The following is an 18,040-nucleotide window of genomic DNA, read 5'->3' on the forward strand; positions in this document are numbered from 1 at the left end:
ACCTCTTCTCGTTGATCAATTAACTTTAAACCCTAAACCCCCAAATCAAATCACACACGACGATGTCTAACAGAGTTTCAATTCCTTCGTCTCCGATCTGTATCTCACTCAATTAATAATAATAATAATAATAATAATAATAATAAGGTAACGTCTTTCCAATCCTCTGTATTTATTATAAGTATTTGTCTCTGCATAATGCGTATACAACATTACATTGTTATTCAATTGCAAATGAATTAAAGCAATATCAATTTATTATTATTTAAGAATTATAAGCCATAGGATTTATTTAGCTTTATATAAATGAATAATTACACTACACATCTTGCAGTGCTGTAAATGAATAATATTAGAAATACATAAGTTGTCATTGTGTTACCGTTTCACCTCGGTTTGTCTATCGTGTTGCTTGAGCGTATTGCCACGCGTGTTTTATGTAAAAAGATTGTTTATGTTTGTTGATGTAATTAATTAATATGTGGAAAGGTTATTTTGAGTTTACTGAGAATGTTTGGATTTTAATTGTTGAAATGATGCTTCTTAATGTTATGTTATGGATTGTGCTTTGATAGATATTCCAACCGTTACGGTTGGGGTGTAAAATCTAGTGTCTACTGACTCCTCAATTCCTCATAAGTCATGCCTAGTTGTTTCTGTACGGAAGATTCTAGGTTGTGATACCATAGATAGGAGCCTAGGACTGACGTGCTACCTTTAGAGAAATCTGAACACAGTTAGATACTTATATTCCAATAACTTCATCAAACATTAGAATTACAACTTTAGGACGTCCGGTCCGGGATGTGCACCAGGAAAGCAAAAAACATGTCTGAACTGACGAGCAGTGTGTATCTGTATTTGAACCGTTTGTTTAAGAATTCTAGTGGAACCAATAAGTCTAATCTGATAAGGTGTTTTCTTGTTCCCTTATAGATGTGCTTAATAGACATCTAGCAAATGGCTAGGTTTGTAAAAGAGTTACCATGTTATCCTTGTTAGTAGATGAAGTTTTTGCGTGTTTTTTTAAACCTATAACAGTTTTATAGCATGTTTGGGATTGAGTTTGAAAAATGCTTATTAGTTTATTGATGTTTTCAAAAAGCCAATAAGTTAAAAAATGTGTTTGGCAATCACAAAAATCTTTCTTATTTTAACTTTTTGAAATGGTTAAAAAGCAGTTTTCTAAAAGCCCCAAATCCTGGCTTTTCAAAATAGCTTTTTGAGAAGCCAATAAGCATATTTCAAACTCAATCCCAAACATGCTCTTAAAAGGACTATGCATATATATGATATCTCGTTCAAGATATTGGCAAGCTTCAATGTGTTTAAACTACTTAAAATGTCATTTGTCACAATATAGATAAGTAGAATAGTGTAACTAAGACTAAAATCACATTCATTTCCAAACAACTAGTGCAATGCTGTTTTGGCCCGTTACTCAGCTTACCCATATTGTCACCTCTAATAATGCCTCCCCCCCCCAACAAATTTTCTTGTTGTTACTCACATAAATCTAAAGACCTAAACTATGTGTATTTTTCTTGTTTTCAGGTGAAAATGAAGAGAATATTCAGAATATGCGATTTAGGATCAGCAAAAGTGGATCTCTTGTATTGCCTGCGTGGATATTTTATACCCAAATTTCTAACATATCCAACAACGATATCAACTACCACCCGGTGTGTATCTACAGAATCTTCATCATCTAAAGCAATTTCAGAGTTGTATGGGCAGTTTGCTGATAAATGGGCTTATGCTGACTTACGATCTAAAGAAGACATGTTTAAAAAGGTTTCTTTAATAAAAGATAATTTGATGAAGGATGTGAAAGATGAAGTCTCTTTTGAAAACCTGTTGGAATTTGAGGGGTTGAATTTGTTAAAAATGTATTCTGACGGGGCTGCTTTTGTTGAGCTTCTTAGGTTGTTGGAATCTTCTCCTCATTTGGCTGTCAAGGTAATAATAATTTTTTTTATATATTGTTTATTATTAGAGTTGTTCATAAACCGTTGACGCCGACTGAACCGTCCAAATCGAAGCAAGATTGTCAGGTTGGCCGGTTTGAGATCCAAAGTCCAAACGGTTTGGTTTTGGCGGTTTGCAAGTTTAACGGCTCTATTCGGTTTGACAACCATGTAAACCGAGCTGTTCTTACTTTACTTTTATTGTATAAATATAAAATAATGATTTTGAAAAAAAAAAGAAAAAATAAAAGATCTGTTCAAACCTCCAAAACGTAACCGTTAAACCACCAAAATGGTAAACCTGCCGGTGTGTTTAGATTGTTGTTCCCTGAAACCTAGGGGTGCCAAACGGGTCGTGTTCGCGGGTTCAACCCAAACACGATCTGAGCACGAAAATCATGTCAGACACGTGAACCCGAAAGTTTGACATGAAAGTTTTCTGTTTCTTATTGCTTTCACATATTAGTACTTTAAATTTACACTTTTACAACAAAAGGGTACTAATATGTATAAAACAGTTACATTTTAACTATAAAACTCATCTCAGTTTCATTTTTTATTTTAAACCTTGTCCTAAGATACCCCACTAATTTAATTTACTACATTAAACATATTTAAAAAAAATAAAATAAAAAGTAATTGTGTTAAAACGGGTCAACCACCGATTTAATTATTACATATTTGCCAGGTTAACATGAACATGGGTCGTTTAGCATATTTGCCAGGTTAACATGAACACGGGTCGTTTAGCTAAACCGGTTGCGGGTTCGACCCAAAACTGACCATAACCCATTTCATGCTAGGTTAGTGGTTTGGCCTATATAAGTTTTTAAATTATTAATATATCTGTATATATTACAGGCTTTTAATTGGAGAAGAAAAAAAGATGAAATGAGGCCTATGTCACCAGAAGAATATGCGAAAGGCATCAAACTCGCGGGTAGAATAAAAGATGTAGATCTGGCCGTTGATCTTTTCATGGAGGCGAGCAACAAACGGATCAGAAACACCTCGATCTACAACGCGCTTATGGGTGCTTATATGTACAATGGTCTAAGTGAAAAATGCAATTCCGTTTATCTTGATCTAAAACAAGATATCAACTGTCAACCGACATCAGCTACATTCAACATGCTAATATCAGTATATGGTCATAGAGTACTTGTAGATCAAATGGAAATCGTGTTTCAAGAAATGAAAGATTACAATATCGCCCCTGATATAATCACATATAACAATATGATCACGGGTTATTTAACCGCCTGGATGTGGGAAAGTATGGAGAGTACTTATCGTTTGATGGAGACGGGACCCGTACGCGCTAATCTTGACACGCATTTACTAATGCTTCGAGGGTTTGCACATTCGGGTAATTTAGAGAAAATGGAACATTTTTATAATATCTTGGGACCACGTGTTCTCGTTGAAAAGCATGTTAATTTAATTAGAGCTATGATATGCGCATATTGCAAGGTTCCTGATAGAAATCGAGTTAAAAGAATTAAAGAATTAATGAGATTAATCCCTGAAAACGAGTACAAGCCGTGGTTAAACGTGCTACTTATTAGGGTTTACGCGGAAGATGATTTGGTTGACCAAATGGATGAGTCGATACACGAGGCGTTTGACCGTAACACGAGTGTTAATACAGTGAAAATTATGCGTACGATTACTTCAACATATATTAGGAACAATGCGGTTGACAAGCTGGCACCGTTTATAACGCGTGCAGGGCGTTCAGGGTGGAGAATGTGTCGTGCGTTGTACCATGAGTTAATGTGGGTGCTCGCCTCGCAAAAACGTATAGAGGAAATGGAGCAAGTTTTGCTGGAGATGGAGAGATTTAGTTACGGGTACTCGAAAGGAACGTTAATTATATTGTTTAAGGCGTATTCGGGACAGAAAGAGCAGTATAGACATAAGTTTTATAGGGTGTTAGGGTTGATGTGCAAGAATGGGTATGGATCAATTGCAGGAGAATTGGATGATGGATGTAGATTATAAAAATTGAGAAAGAATCCATTTTTTGAGGTATTTATGAAATACACAATTTTCTTTAACTATTTGTTCAAATGTTGTAATTAGTTTATATTAATAAAGATAGTTCATTTATAGTTATTATAATTCATTAATTAGGCTAAACATGACCATGGTTGATCCTTCATTCTTATTGTCAAGATTGGGATCATATGCCTGCAAAGATGTTATAATGGACAACACATTATAGGATCTTAAGATCAATGTTAACTCAAGTATAGTTTATAAAATTCGTTGACCGGTGGTAAGAGGCAAAGCTTCATTGGTGAAGATTCAGGTTCAAACCTAGTAAGACTGCAACCGAAACCAGCCATGGATGAAAACATGGGTACGACTGCAATCGAAACCAGCCATAGATGAAAACATGGGTATGAACTTATCATATCGCATCAATCTTCTACACTAAAAGCTTAATATAATTAAGTCGTTAGTTAAATTACTTTTTTTATAAAAAAGATTTGGCATGAATGATTGAGTTAGCAAATGTAGATATGATTTAGATTAACTTAAAAGAGAAAATAAAGTACCTTTAAAAGTAAATTTTCAATAAATAATTTTATATACTTATATATGCCATATGAAGCCATGATAGTTGCTTACTGCTATTGGAGAATTAGCTTCGTCCGCGTACACAATAGTAAAAATACCGAAATCATTATATCTTGGTATCAGATAGACTAAATCGGTACGAGTACGGGTGCTGGTATTCGGGAAAGAAAACTTGTCCCTAGCTTATGATAGGTATAATTATAGATGAAGGTTCTGTATTATAGTAATTCAAAAGAGGAAAGGGGTGAAAGGTCTTTTTGGGTGGTTGGTGATTAAGCGATTAATGGAGGAGTATCAAAGCTATCTCAAACGTGGTCCTCCAAATCTATCATCTTTCAATAACTTTTACAGAAACACGGAAGATATATTTCTCCACTTTTTTTTAGTATGTGGATACTTTTATGTTTATACTTTTAAAGATTCATTTATCACTTTATTTTGTTTTAAATAGTTATAACTCATTAGTATTGTGTGTATGAATGAAGTTAATATGGTAAATGAAGTTACAAATGATACCATACAATCATCACTTGATTAATTTCACTTATCGTACAAGAGAACGACCTTTGATTTCACTTAAAAAATGTGACATAATTGAAATACATGAAAAAAGTATAGGTTGCATTGCCTTATATGTTGCAGAATTTTCTTCGTGCATAGCTATGTTTCTTCGTGTGTGATTATTTTTCTTCATGCATAATTATTTTTACTTTATGCGTAATTACGTACTTTCGTGTGTAATTTATGTTCCGTATTTACAGTTATGCCAATGTGTGGATTGATGTACGGTAAGGAAACTTTGCAAGATAAGAATATCTTGTGCAGTATTCTGACCCTGTATATAACTTTGTATCAGACAAATAATCTAAATAAGCTACTTACTTTAGGCTACTTGTAACTTACTAACTTTTAAAAAATTTAAAAAGTATTTAGTATGTAGTCTTTTGTAAAAGGATAAGCTAATAAATTACAATATGAATACATAGAATCCCAAACAACCCATTAAATTTAAAATATTATATAAAGATAAATTAAGTTATTTTTTTTTTCAAAGTACGGTCGGTGGTAGATTTGTACAATATTCTAGGTCAAAAACGTACGTGGAACATGATTTGGTTTTATACTTATTTATGTGACTTGTCAATACTGGGACTATTCAACAATGCAAATATATATATATATATATATATATATATATATATATATATATATTTATTATATAGATGTAGACAGAGGTTGACTTTCAAGATTGGTCTTAATTTTAATTTATAGAGTGAACTGTGGTTTTCGTTCTCATGGTTTGTCCAAATATATGATTTTAGTTTAATAGTTTCAAATTTATGATTTTCATCCTTGTGGTTTCGTTTCACTTGCAATTAAACCCGACTCCATTAACCCCGTTAATTATGGTCGTTAAACCCATTAGTGTGCCCTTCATGTGAGGGGCAGTTTTGCCCTTTTTTTCCGCAAACACACCTCAACCCCTCACATGAGGGTGCTTGCGAATTAAAACGGGGTTTTATTTGGAGAGGAAAAGGACAAAACTGCCCCTTACGTGAGGGGCACGTTAACGGATTTAACGATCAGGCGTAACGGGGTTAGTGGGATCGGGTTTAATTACAAGAGAAATGAAACCACATGGACGGAAATCGCAAATTAGAAACTATTGGACTAAAACCGCATATTTGGATAAATCACAAGGACTAAAACCGTAGTTTACTCTAATTTATATGTTTAAAAGCTTATTTGCGACGAACTGTTAACTTCGGTTTTGATAGGGGTACGAATTTATGATATGGTACGAACCTAGGGGTGCAAACGAGCTTGATTAGGCTCGAGCTCGGGTCATTTAATTTATACAAAGCTCGTGGGTTGTTTAGGATTCCATATCATAATAATATTGTAAAATTAAATGTTTTGTTCGTTTTGAGTTTTTATGCCGTGTTAGAAATTCAAACCCCTAGTTTCATGTAATACCAATAATACATTTGACAGTTTTATCATATGACAATAAATTCTCTCATCAATGTTATCAATGTCTGTATAATAAAAAATCCAAAAATACTTATTTCTTGAACCCCCCCAAAAATCATTAATTTATTCATTTCAGCAAAAGAAATGAATATTAAAAGAAAAAAACAGAGAATAAAAAGAAGACCAGATGTTGACATGTTTTTATGTCACTGTTCTTAGAAGGTCTTTTGTTTATATGAAATGAACTGAAGATTTCTTATCTGGATCCCTCTCTCATCAAAAACCTTAACTTTCTCTCTCTAAAAAACCTTCCTTTATTTCATCAACTCATGATCTAACCTCCTTCAATTGTGGCCTTTATATTATTATTATTATTATTATTATTATTATTATTATTATTATTATTATTATTATCCCAACAACAACTTTTGTTAGTTATTAATTATTATTATTTTTATTTGTCATTTATCATTCCCACCTGTCAATTCTTGTTTCAAGATTCTTGAGTTCTTGTTCAAGAAACTGGTCAAAGGTTTGGTCAACCTGAATTCTTGAGGCTGAGGGGATTTAAGGATGTTGGTATAAGGTAAATTCTTTTAATATATATTTTTTTTCTAAATTTTGTTTTTTTTATTATATATATTTTTTATTTTCTTGATTTGGGTATTTGATAACCAAGATTATAAATTTGACAAGCATCAAGATTAATTATTATTTGTCATTTGTTGTCATTTATCATTTCCACCTGTCAATTCTTGTTTCAAGATTGTTGAGTTCTTGTTGAAGAAATTGGTCAACGGTTTGGTCAACGGTGAATTCTTGAAGCTTAGGGGATTTCAGGATGTGGGTATAAGGTAAATTTTTTTTATATTTTGTTTTTTTTTTGTTTTTTGTATTTTTTTTTGAATATTTTTGTTTTTTTACATTTTTTTAGCTTTTTGATTTGGGTTTTTGATAATCAAGATTAATACTTTGGATCTGTCTTTAATCTTTACTACTCTAGTTTAGATTCTCCATTGAATTTAACTTGCAAATTTTGGAATTTTTTTTTTTTTTTTGAATTTATAGTTTAGGGTTCTTGAGATGCTACTTTATGTTTAAAGATTGTTAGAATTTGTCCTAAATTTTTAAAAAATATATCATATGTATATCTTGTTCAACTTGATGAGACAGTTATGAAATTTAATTGAATGTGATGTTAGGCTGCAGTTAATTGCAATTATTATTTATTAAAAGTAGTTCAAAGCAAAATTAGGCACAATCTTGTATATGATGAATTGATGACTTCACATCATTAAGTTTATCTTTATGCTAAAATTAGAAAATTGGACTACTTTTGTTTGTGACATTAAAGATTGTAAAGTTGACTCACTTTTTTCGACAATTAATTAGGGGCGCGTTAAACAGATAACCAGTTTTAAGTGGAGAACTGTAAGATTTGTATAATTATTTAAACGTCTATCTAAACATGTAACGTACTTATGAAGTATTCGGTGGCAGTAAGGTTGACTTTTATATATTTGGTCAACAGGAATGGGAACAGAAGTACACTGCAAAAGCTCGTTCGAAGGGTATTATTCGATGGGTGACGTTAACCAGGATTCAAATAGCAGCAGCTGGCCTCTGTTTTATGGCGATAAAAGTTTGACTAATGGCCATTATTACAATAGTTATATACCAAAAACCGTTGCAGATGCAACTCCCGGGTGTGATAAAGATGGATTAAAGCAAAAAATGCTTGAACATGAAGCGGTTTTCAAAAATCAGGTACGAAAAGTAGTAGGTTCAATTGTTCGAATCTCTATGGTCAAAGTCAAATTCTTTTCAAGAGTTTTAATTTATTTGACTTTTTTTTGTCTAAAAAACAGGTTTTTGAACTTCATCGTCTTTATAGACGACAGAGAGACATGATGGAAGAAGTTAAAATGAACGAGTATCATAAACATTGTATTTTAATCGACACGTCACCATCTTATGAAGACGGTCACAAATGGCAAATGTCAAAATGGAATAATAATAATATTACTAATAATAATAGTAGTTTGAAGGATTGTGAAATAATGGAAAATAGACCTTCAAAAGTTAGAAAAAGGTTATTTGACCTTGAACTCCCGCCTGATGACAACGTTTACCATGAACACGCATCCGAAGAATTGAGTTATAGGGGGCCCGGTGTGTTAGCCGATCTTAACGTACCCGTTAATGCTGAAGAACGAATGGGTCACGAGTCGGTTAATGGTCTTGGACCCTTATCTAAACCAAACGGGCCACTGTTTCTTGACCCGCCCTGTGATACAGGTAACGTTTATCTTGTCTTTTTTTATATTTTTAAACGCGCGTGTTGAGTTAATTGGTATACTTGTTCTTTTAACAGGAGTAACTAGTAAAGTTTCTGATAATTACCGTTTTACCCCTTTTCCGTTTCCCACTTCGTGTATCCCATCAACAGATTCGGGTAATTTTCGGGGAAAGTCAAACGGTGGTTTGATTCAAAAGTTGACTTCATTTCATAAACAACCGTCTTTTCTATCATCTCCACCGAGCCATGCAGTTTTTGGAGACAAGTGGCGTGTGAACGGATGCTACACACCAAACGGATTTTTTCACGGGTCGTCATCCATGTCAAAAGATCCGTATACCCGCTTGCCTTCTGGTGGGTTTGATTATAGAAACTACAATAATCTTGATGACAGGTCACAAAAGATCTTTAAAGGTTCAAACTTTATAGATTTGACCGATACTACGAAAGGCGTTGACTTGAATAATGACAACAATAGTTCAAGAAAATGTGACCAAACAGTATTGCCATGGCTTCAAGAAAGACCAAATATTAGTAAAAACGAAAAGATTCTCTGGTTTTCGGTTTTTGGGAATTCTTGCGTTTCAAAAAACGAGTCGTCATCGCTTCGGTGTCCTTGTGAAAATGGGAAAATAAAAGGTGAAACAGAAAACCGAGGATTTGATATTAATGTCGCGTGGGATGATCATGAAAACAAGAATATTGATGTGGAAGATTTTGATATTGGGAATAAACCCGACATGGAAATCGATAAAGTCAAGAATAATTTTGACTTGAATTCTTGTTTGACCGAGGAAGAAGATGTTTTAGTACCAGAGAAAGTGAAGAAGATAACAATGGTGATTGATTTAGAAGCTCCCACTCTTCCCGAGGAAGAAGAAACCATAGATGATGAGTTTCTTGTCAAGGTGGCGGCTGAAGCAATAGTTGCGATGACCGGGCTGACCGAGATATCCGGTCAGCAAGATCAAGCGGGGTCCACGTCTGAGGTGGCGCTTCATTCTAACGACAATGACCACCTCCTATGGTTTGTCGAGGTAGTTGAAAATGCGAGTTTTGTGTTTAATGAGCGGGACGAATATGAAGAGTTGACTTTGAAACAAGAGTTGACCAAAGAAGAAGATTACATACCCAAGCCTCTAGCTCTTGATTTCCAAGAGCCAGATGAACCAGGCCCGTCATCGGGCCTGGGTCGGCCCAGAAGGGGTCAAGCGAGACGAGGGAGGCCCAGGAGGGATTTCCAAAGGGATATCCTTCCTGGACTGGTTTCTCTTTCCAGACACGAGGTAACTGAAGATCTTCAGATATTTGGAGGGTTAATGAGAGCTACCGGGCATTCTTGGAATGCGGGTTTGACTAGATGGAATGGAACCAAGGGAAAGCGGAAGTCTGTGGTGACGGCTGTGGAGCCGCCACCTCCTTCCGCCACCCCACCACCTCCATTGCTGGAGGTGGTGGGACTGGAGGATGGAAGCTTAACGGGGTGGGGGAAGACACCTAGGCGTCCTCGGAGACAACGATGTGCTGCGGGTACTTCTGTCGTGGTCCCGCTAACGTAGTTTTGTGCATTTATTATGATAAATTATTATATTTATATCTACATTCTACATTAACTCTGAATTATAGAGGGAGGTAAAGTTGATTTATGGATTGTTGAGAGTGAAATTGTTGTGGGTATTACCATTGTAGTTGATTTATAATAGTCTATTATTTTACAATTATCAAAATTATATATACCTAAATTCATTAGTTTTTGTCAACTTTTTTTTTCCGGCATAAAATTTTCAAGCTCAAATGGCAAAAATAAAAAAATTGAAATTGAATCAAACCAAAACGAAATCTGAAAAACCGAAACCGAACGGTTTCAAAAACTCCAAAAATCGAAGTTTTGGTTTTCGGTTTGGTTTTAGCCAAAAACCGTACCGAACCGCATCACGCACACACCATAGTTAGTCATATATATTTGAGCTAATAGATGCATATTTACATATTTAAGTTAAATAGGAGCCTAAGTGGATAATCAAGAATTAATAAATGGAAAATTCCCAAAATAGTCCAAAATAGTAGAGAAAAGACCAAATTAGTTCAAAAATGATTTTAATTACCAAACTAGTCCAGCCAAACTAATCGGGAACGTGAGATTGAGAATCGTGATGTCAGATTTGTTAACCACTCACAGTGTGACACGTGTAAAGATACGTGAAAGTTACTCCCAAATCTGCCTGCACCGATAGTTTTCTGGCCAAAATCTTTTTCTCATAAATTCATCTCCTCCGACGTATTTCAGGTGAATTTCAACTTTTTTTGCATAAAAAGAAGAGTTGTCAAAAAAGATGGATTTTGTTACAAATTATTTAAATTTGATATTTTTTAGATAAAAGTTATCTTTTTTTGCATAAAAAGAATAGTTGTTTATAAAACTTTTTTGAAAATAATATCCACCACCTACCACCACCATTCACCACCACCACCCACCGCGATCATCAACCACCACCACCCACCGTCATCATCCACCACCACCCACCGCCCACCGTCATCATCAACCACCACCACACACCGCCATCATCAACCACCACTACCCACCGCCATCATCCACCACCACCACCCACCGCTATCATCCACCACGTCCCACCTACCACATTATTAACACTTGCCATATTTTTAGAACTTTTATAAAAATCATCTAAGGAGATTAAATTCGTTAGGAAAATATCTCTTTTTTAAACTTTTTTGAAAATCATCTAAAAAGACTAAATTCATTGGAAAAGTATCGTTTTTTTTTTTGCAACATTTTTGAAATTTCTCGTAGGAGACGAAATTCACCTGAAATGTGTCGGAGAAATTTTGGCCAGAAAACTATCGGCGCAGACAGATTTGAGAGTAACTTTCACGTACCTTTACACGTGTCACACTGTGAGTGGTTAACAAATCTCACGTCACGATTCCCAATCTCACGTTCCCGATTAGTTTGGTTGGACTAGTTTAGTAATTAAAATTACCTTTGGACTAATTTAGTCTTCTCTCTCCTATTTTGGACTATTATTGGAATTATCCCATTAATTAATATAAGCATGGCATAAGTTTCATCCTTGGTTTACTTCATTTTGGTTGAGGTATGCTAGTATTCATGATGCTTATCTTGTATGATGTAAGGGGAAAAAAGTAAAGAATCAATGGGTGTACTTGTACGGCATTTAGTTTGTCCTTGATATGATTTTAAGTCAGTTTGTATAGTTGAAAGTGAGACATGAAGATAGTGGGACTATTTTGGTAGGACTAGGGAATAGGGATGGATAGTTAAACCTCTGGTGGGAGTTGGTTTGAGTTTTATTATTAAAAAAACACAAAAATAAATAAATAAATAAATAAATAAATAAAAAACATTGAGTGAATATGTATAGAGAAAGTGAAAAAATAGTTTATTTTTTATTTTTTTTTTATTTTCAGTTATACCTTTCTGACACTTTTATGTTTGAACTTGAAAAAAATATTAACTTGGTCAAACTTAAAAGAAGTATTGACTAAAATTTATGCATATAACTACAAACTCATATAACTACAAGCATGAAGCATATGCTGATTTCTACCGGCGGAAGTGTTTTTATTCCACGTTGTCTGTTACTGGATTTTGTATTCTTCCAGGCAACAATCTAATCTCTTGAAAAAGCGAGAAGCAGGGTGACTATGTCAAGATCCTCTGTTGAAGCTGAGGACAGAGCCAGCCATATGTGTTGCGTTATGCGAAACGTTATGGTTAATAAATGTTTTAATAAACTACATGTAAAGGTAACCATACCGAAAATCTCTTCTGTGATAATAACGCTGATATCTAGTTTTTCATGATCGTATCAAACACTTTGAAATAGACCTTTTTACTCTATGGAAAAAATATACGCCTGCATAATTATAACTATTTCAACTGAATCAAGCAATCAGTTAGCTGATATATTTACCAAAGACCTTCCTAACACAATTTTATAACAAAGAAACTAAAATATATGACATGTTTGGATTATCGAATATTCGAGGGTGTGTTTTTAATTTTTGCAACTGATTATCATTAGGCTAGCAGTGGGCTTGTTTCCATCTTGGATCTACTTCAATTTTACGGGTTTATAGCATCCTGCCTCCACATTTGTTGTTCCTGGTCTTAAAGTGTTTGTAATTCGAAATCTATTAGTAAATGTGGTCAGTCAGCTTCTGTTCTCATTACCTAACCGCATTCTTCTGCAGTTGATGTTACGGATCAGCCTCACGCTTCAAGCAGCTTTGCTCAGCATCTTCTGCCGATTGTCAGCCTGTTCAGCTGACCTCAGAGGATTCCAGTCACCCGGCACAGCATGTTTATTCTCGGCAGCGATGACAGTCTCTTTCCCAGGGTCAGACTACTCCATAAGATCAGCAGCCTAGTTTTGGAGTTTTCGCCCCAACCTAGGTTAGCCACCGGAGGCAAGCGTTAGACCGTAGCTTGCTGCTGAAAAACGTAATAGGCTAGCGCAGCTTGCTTTGCTCTTCAAGCTCCGCCCCCCTTACTCAACGTCTTCATCTATAAAGAAAGCCCTTTCTCCAGAAGAGAAGAAAGTAAGCTTTCAAGCCGTAGCTTGCTGGTTTTTCCATCATCCAATCAAAAAAGAAAGAGAATGAAACCTGGCGAAAAATTAAAGAAAGTGTAATATTGGTATAGACTCACGGAGACTAGATTCTATTTTTTGCTGGATCAACTGTGCGGGAACTTGAAATGCAATTGACTAGCAAAAAGTGTGGGTTAAGAGCTGCTGTTGAGGCTCTCTGTTGCAAATCCTTTCTATACGTTATTTTTGATCCAATCTCGCACTTGGTCTGATCCTATTCTTTACTAATGGTTGTTGACTAAAGGTTGAGTTACAGTACAGACTCCGTTGGCTTTCGCAAGGAAGCATCTCGAAAGTTCCACTTTCAAAGTTACTCTCGACGGGAGAATCCAGGCTATTCAGGAAGAATCACAGCAATTCCTCAATCCTAACGAAGTAGTTCCTCCGGAATCCAATGAACAACAACGATTACTTAGGATCACCTTCAACTCCCAAGATATATCATATAATATAGCATGTTGCCCTGAAGTTCCAGACAACTGCTCAAGTTCAAGTAAAGGCTTCTGTCCTAGGAAGAAAGGCTCCGAAATCCCAGGAGCTAATCCAAAATCACCTACTCGATTGACAAGCATAGCTTTTATAGCTGCTTTATCTGCCTGAAGTCGTGTAAACCAGAAATGAATTAACAAATATGAAGCAAGACCTACTCCCTCCCATCCCAGGAATAATTGAAGAGAGTTATCTCCAGTCACCAACATTGGCATAGAAAGCTAAGAGAAGACGCTCTTCTCTTAGGTCCTTTTTTTCAGTGCAGGAAAGCGCTCTCTTTTTGTCATCCCTGCAGCTTTACTTTCCAGATTTTTTATTGAATGCATGGCGTAGCTAGGACCCTTCAAATCATGTTTGAGCCTATGTTCAAACCAAACAAACCCACCTCCTATTTGAGTCGTCTTTCTTATCGAGCCATTGAAGCAGCGCGTCGAGCTAGATTTGGGCAATTCCATCGTACTGTGTTGGCAAAGCCAACTTCTTGGGTTTCGGGCGGAGAAAAGCGGACGTGGGGACTCGGGTCGGGGCTGCTAGGCAGTGTGTGGAATGGCCGAGAACGGACTTTATTGGATATATAATCGTAAGCCAGATGCTTCGCGAACCATATTCTTAAGGCATTTCGTTGCACTTAAATCACCCTCGTGAAGAGGATTCAGGGAGGGATACCAGCCTCATTACTTCCCACTGGGCGAGAGGTGCACCTAACCCACCTACCCACTCATCAATCATATTGTATTCTCATAAGTACGGCTGGTACCATTTCGATGTGTTTCGATTCTTCCGAACAGGGGATAAAATTCATAATAATGGTCTTTTTTATCTTCCGATCGATTCAAATTCCGAAATCAATTACAAAAAGGTCTTTTTTGATTGGATGGGAATGAATGAAAAATTATTAATCTTAAATCGCCTCATATCAAATCCGAAAATTTTTTTCTTTCCAGAGCTTGTGATACTTTATCATAAATATAAAGAGAAACCTTGGTTTATCCCCTACGGATCTCTACATGCAATTCGCTCACTTCGGGCCCTGGGTAGTCAACCATATCAGGTTCTAATTTCCCGTACTTATCTTCCTTTCCTTCCTTGTCTTGTAACGTATGAAGCACTAGACTCAGTCCACGGGAACCGGCTTTACGGGTTGCTTTCGATTTGGCATTCTCCTCCCCTCTGGCCTTCGTGATTGGCTTCTTGTTCATCTTTCACTATCTGACCTTTCATTTCAGGTTCTCTTCTCTTAGTGTTCCTTGACCCATTCCTCTAGAAAAAGTAATAACCTAATAAGAGATCGATTACGCGCATCATCGCAGAATTATTTTATTGGAAGGAATTAACTAACTAGCCTAGCTGACAAGGCATGGCATGAATGGCGGGATGCTAACTCGATTCGCCCTTGCCTCTACGGGATTACTACCTTATATAAAAAAATATAAAGCACCAAAGGTAAGCAGTTCCCAGTCGAAAGATAAAATGAACGTCCGCCCCATGAAGCGCCGGGGAACCATGCATTCCTCTCGGGCTGGGCTCTCGCGTGTCCGGGGTCCGATCAGATCAACCAGCGACCGGTTTACGGAACAAGGAGTTAAGCAAGGGCCGGGAGATTGATGAAAGAAACTGGCCGAAGTCAGTGTTGTGTTCAACTCCGCGGTTGGAAGGATTGCTTTCTGCCGTCTGTCTTTTCCTTCTCTCTCTTCTCTTAGCAAAGTAGGCTCAAGTCAAACTTTTGGCTTGCTACAAGCTGGGCTCAGGGACTGCAGTCAGCCGCTTCCCCAATTTTGTGAGTGAAGGCACAAATTGGTTTGGGTCAAAGCAGGTAAGGTGAAAAACGGATCAGGTAAAACCGATTCATGCTTATTTACTTACTGATGATATTGCAAAACTGTTTATACTTATTTACTCAATAACACAATAACTTTGATAAAACTGTTTGAACTACAACTTATTCAACTAGTCATACTTAATGCCTAATATAAAATGTTTAATTTTATGGTTGTTTAAAATTCACATCCAACTCTAATTTACAACTTTATGTAAAGCAAAAGAGGTTTTTTCTGGCCTCAAGCCTAATTTTTTTTATCGATTCCCGAGTACAGTCTTGCTTAAAATTTTGTGTTTTGGTGTGTGAATCTATACTAACTATGTCTAACCATGTTTGATGGCAAAACTGATTCAGAAAGATAAAGAAAAGTACCTAACTTTTCCGATATGTTTGTTTAGCCGATGATCTGATTGACGCCGCGTGGATTGACTGGTAACGAAAGTTGGTCTCCACTGCAATGACTGGATGGACGAGTTATTATAACGAATAATTATTCTTCAAAAATGACATTTATTGGAAGGTACGTATATTGCATTGGATTATCCGTTTCAAAAGAAAACATGCATTAGTTGCTTCTTAATTGCATTGATATAAGTGATTTTTGATTGTTTTAAAAAGTTGGTCAGTTAATTACTAAGTTAAAAGAGAAGAAAGAGTAAAAGTTGAGTAAACAATCGAATGATCGATCAACCACAGCTAAATAAGTTGTGGTTCAACAGTTTAATTGTTGGCCAAAGAAAAAAAACCAATATAGGTGATCAACCACAGCTAAATAAGTTGCGGTTCAACGTTTTAATTGCTGGCCAAAGGAAAAAAACCAATATAGGTGATCAACCACAGCTAAATAAGTTGCGGTTCAAAGGCTGTTCCTAAAATACCCGGTTTGTACACCTCTACAAGTGAACGTGGGTTTGGGTTGTTGAGCATGCATCGATATGTGTATCATAACTCATAAGCCTTGCTTATTCTTAATACCAAATCAAGCCGACCTAAATTATCTCAAAATACATAACCCACCTGAATAATGGGCCCACGTTTTACAAACCTAAAAGCACACATCTATAAACTCTACTTAGTAGAGATGTACTAACCGGTTTTTAAAATACCGGTTATTAGCCGAACCGGGTTTTGATCAACGTGCGCGGTCAAAAATTGGTTTGGATATAACCAAAATTGGTTAAACCTTAAGTCAAGTTTTGAACATGTGACCTAAAAGCCACCACCTCCTATCGCCATCCACCTCCTCCACCACCATTGCTGAGGTGGGTGAAGGTGGTGGGACTCGAGGGCGAAGCTATGTGGGGACCGGGGGTGGCCCGGTCACTGCTGTTTTTTCCGTTAGTAGGGTAAATTTCGTGATTTTTCTTGAAAATTTTTATAGGTATTAAGCGCGGTCACCCTGATGTATTTTTCCAAAATGCTACTGGTCACTACTGATTTATTTTTAAATATAATACCCCATCGTTTGTTTTTTTTTTCTAAAACCTCACAATATTTATAAACAAAAGTTACAAAATAGTAGTCGAATAGTAAAAGATTTGTATTTATAACTATTTTAGGTCTTTGCAATTCTTCTTCTAGGTATTCACCCTTAGGGATGAGATCGGTACCGTACCGGTGCCGGTACCGATACCAAAATATTCAGTTCGATACCGGTATTGAATGTAAAATTTGATATACTGGTACCAAAACTCAAAACTTTGGTATCTATTCGGTATCAAATCTGTACCGATTTCGGTACCGGTATCAATACCGAATTTGCTTATCCCTACTCACCCTTCCTCTCGCATCATCATGAATATTTTAGGTCTTTGTTGCTTAAAAAATTATTTTGTTTTTTATTGTAAGAACAATTGTTTGAATATATGAAGAAAAATTAGATATATAGATGCCATATTGTTTGATCCGACCCGACCCGAATCACCGACATGAATCGAATCGTCGACCCGGAAATTTTTTAGTCCGTGACTTTGGTCACCCCCGTGACTAAACCCAAGCTTCGCCACTGGTGGGACTGAAGATGGAAGCTTCATGGGGTGGGGAAAGAAACCTAGACGTCCTCGGAGACAACGATGTGTTGCGGGTACTTCTGTCATAGTCACGCTAATGTAGTTTGCGCATTTATTATTAGTTATTATATCTACATTTTACATTAACTCTGAATTATAGAGGGATGTAAAGTTGATCTATGGGTTGTTGAGTGAAATTGTTTTGGGTATTGCCATTGTACAATTGTGTATGTCATATCTTGAAATCCAAGTATACATGGTAATAT

General features: G+C 36.0%; 2 protein-coding genes across 4 annotated transcripts; both read left to right on the plus strand.

Annotated features, from left to right (window-relative positions):
* On the plus strand, positions 1 to 3,988 carry LOC143612571 (pentatricopeptide repeat-containing protein At2g30780-like). Of its 2 annotated transcripts, XM_077086523.1 has the most exons (3): positions 1 to 147; positions 1,567 to 1,959; positions 2,829 to 3,988. In XM_077086523.1, exons 2-3 carry the CDS (start codon positions 1,783 to 1,785, stop codon positions 3,969 to 3,971), a joined length of 1,320 nt encoding a protein of 439 aa, XP_076942638.1. In that variant the 5' UTR covers positions 1 to 147; positions 1,567 to 1,782; the 3' UTR covers positions 3,972 to 3,988. The 2 variants fall into 2 exon arrangements, with proteins under 2 accessions (XP_076942638.1, XP_076942637.1); XM_077086522.1 differs by lacking the exon at positions 1 to 147 and having other exon boundaries at positions 1,561 to 1,959.
* A 2,807-nt stretch (positions 3,989 to 6,795) lies between these two features.
* Positions 6,796 to 10,503, plus strand: LOC143612564 (uncharacterized). Of its 2 annotated transcripts, XM_077086515.1 has the most exons (5): positions 6,796 to 7,113; positions 7,293 to 7,381; positions 8,059 to 8,294; positions 8,396 to 8,825; positions 8,902 to 10,503. In XM_077086515.1, exons 3-5 carry the CDS (start codon positions 8,061 to 8,063, stop codon positions 10,383 to 10,385), a joined length of 2,148 nt encoding a protein of 715 aa, XP_076942630.1. In that variant the 5' UTR covers positions 6,796 to 7,113; positions 7,293 to 7,381; positions 8,059 to 8,060; the 3' UTR covers positions 10,386 to 10,503. The 2 variants fall into 2 exon arrangements, with proteins under 2 accessions (XP_076942630.1, XP_076942629.1); XM_077086514.1 differs by lacking the exon at positions 6,796 to 7,113 and having other exon boundaries at positions 7,210 to 7,381.
* Positions 10,504 to 18,040: the final 7,537 nt, after the last annotated feature.

Source organism: Bidens hawaiensis, unplaced genomic scaffold, assembly GCF_021521415.1.
Source record: "Bidens hawaiensis isolate Kalapana, Puna unplaced genomic scaffold, B.hawaiensis_p1.1 tig00035038_1, whole genome shotgun sequence".
In the NCBI taxonomy this organism is placed as follows: Eukaryota; Viridiplantae; Streptophyta; class Magnoliopsida; order Asterales; family Asteraceae; genus Bidens; species Bidens hawaiensis.